General features: G+C 36.3%; 1 protein-coding gene across 1 annotated transcript in view; it reads right to left on the bottom strand.

Moving 5' to 3' along the window:
• Positions 1 to 4,250: 4,250 nt before the first annotated feature.
• Positions 4,251 to 11,268, bottom strand: part of LOC150096555 (cleavage and polyadenylation specificity factor subunit 5-like) — a 181,255-nt gene continuing 174,237 nt past the window's right edge. Inside the window, exon 7 of the mRNA XM_090407939.1 lies at positions 4,251 to 4,544. Coding sequence (XP_090264065.1) covers positions 4,523 to 4,544 — 22 coding nt within the window. The 3' untranslated portion in view covers positions 4,251 to 4,522. The remainder of the gene's footprint in view (positions 4,545 to 11,268) is intronic.

Genomic DNA, 11,268 nt, shown 5'->3' with positions numbered 1-11,268 from the left:
GAAATGGAGGAAAAAACTACGCCTGAAGGAAAAATGATTGCCATACATAAATCCCTTTCAAACGGTTTTTCTAAAACTTTAGCTCAAAAAGAGGCTTCCTTTACTAACAGATAAGAAAGAATACCTTTATCACACTACGATCAGACTCAAGGGGGAGAATTCTATATTAAAAAAAAAAGAACACAATCCAATGGACAGAGTAAGCTGCAGAAAAGAATGCAATGATCTCAGCAAAGACAGAAAAGGATTTTAGTAGGTATATCGCATGCATTAAATTTAGAGTCGTATTGCAATGGAATGAATCGCAAATAGGATTCTTCGGGGACGGCCAATAGAACACTGTAGGAAAGTAAAAGATATTGTAATACTATTCCGTACGGGTCATGAGACTTCAACAGGTTAAAATGGTACAATACTATGCATCTCTTCTTTTATTCTTCCCAAATGGTCTTCGCAAACAGGTTTGAAGCTGCGTATTCGTTTTAAAAACTGGACTGCTGAAACGGACTTGAAATCGTGATCACTATAAGCATAAAGCAGTTGATTACTTGCTACTTGGCAATTATAAAATTAGTTACGTTAGGAAAAATGAAACACGCGTCCAATTTTTTCCATTCTCTCGAACTGTTTAGGGTTATATGTTGATCATCAAAATGTCTGTTAGCTTAAGTTCCAAAGCTAGTTAAGAATATATCAAATAAACTGAGCGCGTAACAACAAAATGGTTATTTATTGTTTTTTTTTGTTCTTTTAATACTTTTCGCCATAAAACCTTATCATTACGATATTGTCCAATTCAAATGCTGTAAATCAAGATTTTATATTATACCGTAATGCAATAGTTACATTTATATAATTTATGAAAAAAAAAAATCAAGGTGGAATGCCCCTGTGTGTTAAAGCCAGGAATTCAGGAGAGTAAACCAAGTGGATGATTACAGATATAAAGCAAGAGTTGCAAAAAAAAAAAACACTATGGAGGAAATATAAAGAAAAAGATTTTCAGTACTAAGTGCCTACTCCCTATAGGGAATAAAAAGGCGTTAGCTTTTTTTTTTTTTTTGATAAAGGGTCAGACAAACCGGTGTCCAGAACGCAACGTGATTTTTCGGGCCTTGTAGAAATAGACAAGCTTGGCAGCGATATTACACCGAATAATGACCCCCTACACACAAAAAAGAAAAAAAAAAAAAACGCACAATAAGATTCAATACCTGTTAATTGGTGTAGATACAACCCATCGTGGCCGTGAATCGTTACAGTGGCTTCTTAATTAACAAATAAAGTTGTTTCGTATAGTCTACACACAACAATACATAAAATAAATAAGCTCGATCCTCACAAAAGCTAATCTACTTAGATCAAAAACGGGAAATCACCATGATAATAATTGCACAATCATGTTGTGATAACCATGTCTGTTAACTGCACGCTCTGAAGAGGAGGAAGAATCACTGAAAAAATCAATTGTAAGAAGGCCACTTTTACTGAGACGCTCATATACATGTCTCTCATTAGGTTGGATAAAAAACATATCCAAATTCCGGTCTTTTCCAACCAAAAAGGCACGTGTCTCTAAGAAAACAACACACAAAAATCCTTAAAAAAAAAAAAAAAAAAAAAGGATTGCAACAATGCATTATGGGGAAATAAGGAGGGGAAATCATATGGATAAATTTTGACATTTGCCATCAAGTTCTAAGTGGAACTGTTAACAATTTAGTGGCTACGGTTTTATTAATTCAAAAAGTTGTTCCTAAATTTTGTTGTCGATTTATACTGCTAATGAACGATTAGCTGAGGGATCCAAATCAACGCAAGACTTACGCTTTACTTAGAACACCCTTCTGATTGATGAAGTTAGGTTTACAGCAAACAAAGGTTCTTAACATATATCTGCGAGATACTTTTAGTGTTGTGAATGCAAGTTTTTAGTATAAGAAATTCGTTACTGTACTATGACATATATGAAATAAAGCAATGTTTATCTCAGATATGAGAGATCATAGATAGTTGATAAGCATTTACTTATTATCCCCCCCCCTTTTTTTTTTTAATCGACGGTGACTCTTCTGACAAAATAATAAATTTAAATATTACGTTCTTTATTAAATTTTCTAAATGTTATGTTTCTGCATAGGGAGGCCACTGGATAAAAATTACATGCACTACATAAAGGATATTAAAGATCCATCATCTTTTTATAGCCAAATTGAAGCTAAAAACAGCGAAATTTACAGAGTTTACGAGAATAACCTTCAGCATAGGAATTGCCTCGACTTACACTAACTTAAAAAGACACGGATTCTGCACAAGTCTGTATATTCGCCTTCTATTAGTACTTAACGTGGGTTTCACTAGCCTGACAGCTGTTTCGAACTGTTGATTCTCGTCAGAGTCCGGGCAGAAACGTTCCATATCCTGGTATTATATTTATGGAGAGGACTCACTTATGACGAATATAACTCTCTGACATGGAACTGCCATGTATTAAATACAAAGCTTTCTGCTTAGATTTCGGCTGATCTCTGATGAGAAAAAGACCTCGAAACATTTCTCAGGTCAGCAAAACCTAATCGTACCAATTAAAAGCTAATATGTGGGCTCCTGGGAAGAGTCTGTGCCGTATTAAATTGTAGCCTAGACAACTCCTGTGCGAAGGTTATTTTCTCAAATTCTCTGGTAAAATTAAACGCCTTTTTAAGTTTAATTTGGTTAAAAAATATTTTAAATATTCTTATTACTTATTTGCCAAATTGAAGCCTTTCTTCTCTGTATATCCTGTACTCATTTGAGAGAGAGCTATGCGGTAACGCACAGCTCTACACCAGTGGTTCCCAACCTTTTCCCACTTGTGTACCCCCTTTTAAACCCATTTCTATAAATTGTACCCCCCCCTTGTGTTTTAAATAGCTGTTTTTAAATACTAACATTTATTGTTCCACCACTAACGTTTTGCATTTTATTTACTTTACTTGTTTTTCCGCCATTACTGATTATTTTTCGTGTACCCCTGAAACCCCCGGTTGGGAACCGATGCCCTATACCAGCGGTTCCCAAACTTTTTGACTCGCGGAGCCCCTTAGGTCCATACAATAAACTCAGTTCCTCCAATTTAATCATTACATCAAATTAAATTGAAATACATATCCGTTCATTACTTGTTCTTCGAAATTTTTATTATTCATTATAGAAGACAATTCCTATTTAATTTTACTAACTACAGAAAATCACACAGGAATATGAGAATAACCGATTTTATCTTTCATAACCCAGAATACAAAATAAAGCAAATAAAAATTTTATAACAAAATACAAATACTTACCTACTTGAAAACCAATGAAAGTCAATCAACAATGTAGCGTTTTTCTACCGGAAATGTATCGCAGTCGTTCGGGGTTCGAACGTACGAGTAGAACAAAACACAACATTTTATTAATGAACACTTACTAACTACACAACTAAACACTCACAAAGAGGTCAAACGCACAGAAAACTCGCGGAAGAACCGCTAAAAAATCACAATGTTATCGCTATGAAAAATGACTGCGAAGTGATTGATAATACTTTTTGTTTCTTATTCTTTAATTTCATTCAAATTTTTATTTTCCTGGAGCGGCCGCGGAGCCCCTGGGAAGTGCACGCGGAACCCTTAGGGCTCCGCGGAGCACAGGTTGGGAACCACTGCTCTACACAATAATGGTTTTCTGTCGAATTAGCCTGCTGTTCAACATTCATTAGATTGAAGCTATTCAGTTATATAATAAAGTCACAGAACCTGACAAATTCACACTAATTGATTTCAAAACCGTTTATTTGCAGCTTACTACAGCAAATACTGATTATTTGACAATGATTTACAAATAGTACCTGAAAATATTACAAATAATGCGGTCTTAAACGATATTACAATTTAAAAATATTAGTTTTAAGGATTTTTTGGAAACTAAGCAAAGCAATCGTGGTTTCCCAATTTATTCAATTATGTTGAGCTATCTGAACGATTCTTGTGGAATAGTGTCACATGATTCAATTTCCCCCCCTCAGTAAAGTTCGTTTTTTATTTGTAAATAAAAACAACTACGAAGAAGAAGAAATACCCTCGGATTGATGTGATCTAACATTCTGTAAATTTTAACAACGAAGTTTGTAAAACTGCATAAAAGAAAGCGCAGGGAGTCGGTGAAAAGTTGAGATGTGTGGTTGCTGCTGCTGTCACTATTAACAATATCACACAAACAAGACAGAGTTAGACAAAGATCATAAAACATTTATTTTCCCAAAGTAAAAGACTGAGATCTACACAATCCACTTTAAACAAAGTGCATGTACTAACCATTAAAGGAAATGTATCCGAGATGGAAATCGTCGTTACATGCCGCACAGAACATAAGTGGATGGCAGAATAAAAGTTAATGTCTCTGGTCTTCTTTCTCACTTTCCTTCTCTCTCTCTCTCTCTTGTGATAACCACTCCGGTGGTCTTGCAGGTTGTCGTCTGGCAGTGAGATCACCGAGCAGGTCACATGTAAATGAAGTTAAATCTGAAAGATAAATAAGTACTGAAATTATATAGCTACAAGGAAGATTTATTGGGAAATAAACTAGTTAACGCGGTGTTTTCAATGCTTATTGTGACGTCCCCATCTGACGAATATTCAATATGGCCTCGAATCTTCTGAAGCACATTCACCGCACCCCTTTCTTTTTCATTACGTAATTGTTATAATCCGAAATGTGTTAATGAATTACCACTGAAGACTTAATGATGCGCAGAAATCAATTACGTCGCACATTTCAAATAATATAAGACTGCTTCGGCTTGTTTATGTTTATAGGCGAAGCGTTTTTCAAATTCGTGGTCATAATGAATATAACTCGATGTAAATATCAGTAAAAGTAAGTCTGAAGATGCAAATCGAACTTGTTATCTTAGGCATTGCCCATACTGATGTGTAGAGTTAAAATACATAAAAATTGTATCCAAATTTATGTTCATAAATCATCAAAAATTGCGAGTTGCACACTTACAGTTTGAGAATCTCCTGCGTGATTCTGTATTTTTAACTTAAATAATCTATTTATATGTTATTCATGTATAAATGTCATAGATCCTGAAAATAATATACAATGTACTACTTTGCAAATTACGCGATTAGAGTTATGGTTATTTCACCATCATTTATTCCCACTCCTCCACCAACGAAAAGACGTTTGCCTTGGAGAGGGAGTGGGGAATAAATGATTTGCCTTGGGGAGTTTGGAAAACACTAGATTAACGTCAGGGGGGAAGAAATGCGTAAAAATAATCATTGAGGAGAGAAAGAAAAAAAAACGACAAAGTAATAATTATTACTTTGTCCTTTTAATAACAAAGTAATAACTAAAGGTCTGAATTCTGACAAAGGCACATAAGCGAAGGGGGAAGATTCATTTTTCTGTATTAGACTAGTTTTGTATAAACTTTTTTTATAACAATGAAAATGTGACCAAAAATACGGATTAACTGCTAATGTGATCTGGAGTCAGGGCGCAGAATGTAGGAAAATATATAGGAACAGTTTAAAAAAGATGCTACCGATGATTTCACGACAACATATTATTCAGCCCTATCTCTCAGGATGATGTTTATGGATGAATGTGGAAAGGAAGATGATCTGAATGTTCTTCAGATCAAACTAAGCAACCTCTCTTTAAACTGCTCCTATAATTTCCTTCCTAATAACAATGAAAAAATAAAAATAATAAAGCATGAGATTGTAAAATGAGTTTGTGATGAGAATTTGTCATCACAAACCACACCATTATTCATTCGTTGCCCTCACAATGTATCTACTTCGCGACTACTTTTGCAGTTCAGTGCATGGAATGGATTAACCGTGAAATGAAGCAAGTCGTTCCCCATTCGGGAGTTGCTCCATGCCACGAAGAGGTTCTGATAAGTAAAATATGTTTCTCACGTGTCGAGTGGGTTCTTTCGAGAGAAAAACCCTTGTTCAGATCCCGTTAAGGAGGATGACGGTGCTCGAACTTTTTCTTCAAAAATTTTGACCTTTTCCCCCTTCCATAAACCATCAGGAGAACAGTAGTGAACGTGAATCACAGCTTCAACTGTTATTAGCGCTGTTTCTAAATAAGAATTTAGCTATTTGAATAATAAGGACAACTCAAAAGATTTAAGGCTACATACGATCTCATGCTTGCTGAATATAGTTTTTAAGCTAATATTTTGGAAATGCGAAATATTGTAATTCGCATGTAAAAATTGTATTTACAACTTTACTTATATTGCAATGAAAAAAGGTCTAGTAAAATGAAAACAATGCAAGCGCAATAATAAATGTTCAGTCACTTAAAAAGAAATTTTAAAGACTATTATTAATATTAATTAATTTAATTATTAATTGACGAGCCATACGCTGATGCTTCAACTGTATATTTCTATTTGGTGTAACTACTTAGCTGCATTTTCAGGATGAATTGTAACTGATTCAAGGGATTACACCATGAAGCCAACGTACAAGTGTTGCCCTCGACTGGAAGATACGCGTGAACATCCCCATACATACACACACACACACCAACGTTTCCTTCTTCCTGCAGGATGACTTGAAACTGCGTGTGTATGTAAAAATTTCCAGGAGTAAAGGATGCAAGTACTGTTAAGTGTTATCATAATCTTACCGCATGTCATGGAAATAATAAAACAATGTCGGTGGGCCTCAAAAACCAAACCAAAAAGCTTATCTGAACCATTAGCGTAGATTGTATTTACAACTGTTAAACGAAAAAATAAGGATACACATCCACATATCATTTCTTTATATGTTGATGAACGAAAAAAATATTCAAAATTTTATTCTTGTCCAGAAATAATTCTCTTGAATGAAAAGTTATAAAAATAGGTCAAAGTATGTGTATTATCAAATATGCATTACCACAATTTTCGAATGATACATGAAAAAGGATATTGTAAGCTGAACTCCAAATACGTTGGCATATGTAAATAGCGTTGCAAGGTAATAAATGCAGTAGAAAATAGTTAAAAACAAGCAAAATGCTCTCCTTAGTAAGCAGTGTGGGAAAATAATCCAAATTCTTCGGCACAAAACTTCTTAAAAGCATCTCCCTTTAACCCCTCAGATGCCAATTCGGATGGCGCTTCGTCACGAACATCGAGACATACGACTCGATAATCCGCTGCAACCATTTATAGACAGCAGTTCAAAATAAATTCAAAATAAAGATGGCCAGATATTCTTCCCCTCCTCAGGAGAGCCAATTGTTAGAAGATTACTGTCCTGTATGCGTGACGAACGGCTATAAAAATAAACAAATAAATAAAAAGACTATTTGGAACATCGACGACTGTTCTTAGAATCACCAGGACTGCAGACTGAAGAACGAAGGAAATATCCCAAGTAGCCAGCTGACAGTCTGATTAATTCCCAGGAAGCCGTCTTCTTCCTTCCTACAGCACTCACCAAGCCAGTCAATCAGGAAGGAGGTCGGCCAATTAGCTTCCTTCCTCCTCCCATTTCCTCCCTATCGTCCTCAATCCACGGGAGAACACCGCCGACCGATGACTGTAGAATGCATTTTCTAAACCCTCGGTACTTTAGCTGTTTTAAAAAACTACAGATGCTTCTACAGAAGAGAAAAAAAAAGTCATCATACAAGATTACTCAAATAAATCACTCGGGTGGAGGCACGAAGTTCAGTTGGATATGACGGAAGGAGGATGAGATTACAAATCTACAACCATTAAATTATCGCTACAACACGGGTGCATAGTTACATTCTTCATCCGCGACAATATGATCTGGCGGTCCTCAGAGCATAGACACTTCAAGCAAGATGACGTCGATACCTGACACGCCAAGATGCATCATCAAATATCTTCTGAGTCATTCGTGCGATTTAAAAGGTGCAGAGCTGCCACTCCCCAACCCAGGTACAGCCTAAAAACATAACCTTTCTTGTGATTAAACTAACACCATCAAGGCTGTTGCATGATTTCATTTAGAGTCACAGAAGATGCCTACTTATAGTTAGCCAAACTTGAAGCCTTGGAGAGCAAAGTTTCAATTGCGTGGCCATTACACAATTTACATTTTACCCCACCCCAAATAACACATTCAGTATGTACCTATTCTTAAACGAATCGATATCCTCTTTACCGATGGTACCAGTTACCAAATGCTAAAAATATGACAGTACTTTTAAATGCGATTGTGAGATGAATATACTTTTGTTGCATTAAAAATAGAGAATATTTTTTAACTGATTTCACAAAGCACATGTGCTTCTACGCTATTGGTTCCTTCGAAAATATGCATATATAATCAAATATTGCTCCTCAATCGTATTTGAAAATTGTGGTTTAAGACAACTAATGGGCGATCCTAAGATGACACTGGCGAAATTTTAATCCCACGGATCACATTGTTTTAGTCAGATGCTACCTCACTTATCTCGAAAAGCATTCCGAGATTTTGTGTCTCTTGTACCTGCAAGAATAACGACTCAAAAGGAAGCGGAAATGATAGTTTTAATATTTATTTCGTTATTAATAGATGTAAGAGCGAAAGCAGGTCTAACCATAAAACTGTTCTTAAAATCGCAGTTCATTTCGCCTTGCGAGATCCTTAACTCTTTTGAGCTTGGTTAATATTTTAATTATTACTGAAATCAGGAGAGAACATGGCGTTAATATGGAGAAAAAATCCAGCTATTTTAATTATTCCTCTGGGATCCTTGATCATGTGAAAATGAAGACTCGAGTCAGTTGAATGCTGCTACACGTGTGCAATTTATTTTTTTTATTATTCCGAATTGCTCTTCGCCTTAGAAAAGGTGATCTAATGCGTCGCTTACAAAGCACCAAATAACCTTGGGAAAATAAAAATGATCTGTGACGGTATTTTAGAAAGTGTAATAGTTGACTGAGCCATTGTTTGGCTTAAATAACCAAAGCAGCGATAACAGAGCAAGTCATCTAGGAAATAACATGCTTCGTTGATACGGCAACCAATTACATGTATTTCGGCGCACAAAAGGAACATTATCCAACGTTCCACATTCCATACCAACATCGACCACACACACACAGAAAGGGAAAAAGAAAATCTAACGCATTACAGTAATACAATCTGAAATAACATTCGTATCTAAATGGCCAAGCGCATTTTACCAAATCCCAACACCAATCTCCAATCACGCGACAAGTCTAGCCTATAAACACACTGAACATTTCCTCGCTTGTAAGAGAAGTCACTAAAATTATGAATGCTGCCGAAGGAGAGAGAGGAAAAAAAAAAAAAAAAAAACACGTTGGCCCTTGTCAATAAAAAAAAACGGCTAGTTTTAGACTTCCCTATTCCACTCAGGTTTCAGGTAGAGCACGAAAAGAGCCCTCGTCGAGTTGATCTCCCAGGCCGGTCTAAAATCCCCGAAGCGCCTGTAGCGACATCAACAAGAAAACGCAATCCCTGCAGTCACTTAGTGGCTCCATATGCCATACTGATAGCATCGGCGGAGGTACGGGAGAGGGCAATTCCAGCTGTCATAGCTTTGATTGTATGCCATCCCATTCAGAAGTTCCCCCTCACTGCACGAACACTTTATCCTCGGTAGTCTAAAGATGGAATAAAAGATTTTATTGACATGTTACCGCTTTCCATAAGCAACAGACAAGGGAAAGAAAAGATGGGGAGAAGGAATAGACAATATGGCTACACACACCTTGTTGATCCGTTGCCAAATCTGTTGCTTCTTCCCACGCTTAAATGTATACTGAGTTATGTTTACGGCCTGGACAGAAATCCGGGATCACTATTTCCGCTCTGAATGATGGCGGATTTTCTATACATTTATATCATCCTCACAGAATCCACGCGCCCATATCTCTCTCACTCGTTCTCTCTCCCACCCCATTTATTCCCCCGCAGAACAAGGACACGCAAACTTATAGCAAAGCATCTTTTCACTATCTTTGTGCTTTTTTTCCCTTTTTCATTCTTGCAGGATTACTTTTAGATCAAAATTAGCTGTCAAAACTGTGATAATGACACAATAACAGCTGAATCGAGTAACCAAAACTGGGGAATAAACAAGTACCTATCTGAATTCATATGAAAACAATGCATTAATGTTTAAAACTTTAAGATTCCGCAATTTCAGAGATGAAATTTCTCATCTATTAGTTCCGGTGATAGAACTTACTTAATCTGTTTTGCTGTAAATGTAAGGAAATATCGCGCACAATCACATAAAGGTACGCGTTTTGAATTGCAATCCTGTACAGTAGCATCTTTATTATCAGGAGAACTGAACCTAGAAGTTTTTTTTTATTATTATTAAATTTCATGCAGCCATGGGGGGGGGGGGGGGGAGTTCTTACAACACATAATTTCAACACGTTCCATCTCTTTGTGTTCCGAGTGGTTCTAAAAATAAGAATCTGAATGGCTCGGTACATTTTGTCAGGATTCCAAATACCTGCTTTGATACCCATAGTGCTTATGCATCCAGCAAAAATGCAGTTAAAAACATCATAATCAAGTTCTGATATTCTATTACTCGCATTCTTAAGGTTCATATCAGGTATACAACTAGTTACGAAATGGTGCTATAATAAGCCCATGACAAGCCTGAAGGAGCAACTTGCATCAGGTGGTGTGACATGCATTAAATCCTGTGCTTAGTCAAGATTCGCATTCTTTATTTTATCAGAACAATATTCTCCAGCTTAAAATAGTTAAAAAAGGTGTTCAGTGCTTTTTTTGTTTGTTTACCTTAATCCTGCCTGCGCTCTGACCAGCACTAATGAACTACTTTTTACCACCTGCACGATACTGTAAACGGTATCACTCACACAATGTTCAATAAACTTTCTTGTCAATCCTATGAACCCCCCCCCCCTACCCAAAGGTAAATGAGAAATGCAATAGCTTGCTTTATATTACGTTTCACAAATACTTCGAATTTCTCCTCTACTTGAGGCTATCTGTCAACCAATTCCCTATCTAATCGTCAGTACTCAGGTGGCGCATTTTAATCAGCAGGGTGGAACACTACCAAAGGTTTTTTTCTGAAACCTAAATTAATCGCATCAAAATATGCCATTACCAGGATCTATTTCTTTCGCGATCTCTTCATAAGAAGTTTGTCATAATTTCCCTCTCTGTTCTGGCCTACAGTTCTCTACTTTATGCGAGGAACCTCCCTTATGACAATATAAAAATAATTAAAGTACAAAGACATCGC

The sequence above is a fragment of the Typopeltis vanoorti genome, chromosome 18 (genome assembly GCF_054136105.1).
Source record: "Typopeltis vanoorti isolate ZY-2024b chromosome 18, IOZ_Tvanoo_1.0, whole genome shotgun sequence".
In the NCBI taxonomy this organism is placed as follows: domain Eukaryota; kingdom Metazoa; phylum Arthropoda; class Arachnida; order Uropygi; family Thelyphonidae; genus Typopeltis; species Typopeltis vanoorti.
This window is presented reverse-complemented; position numbering and strand designations above follow the sequence as displayed.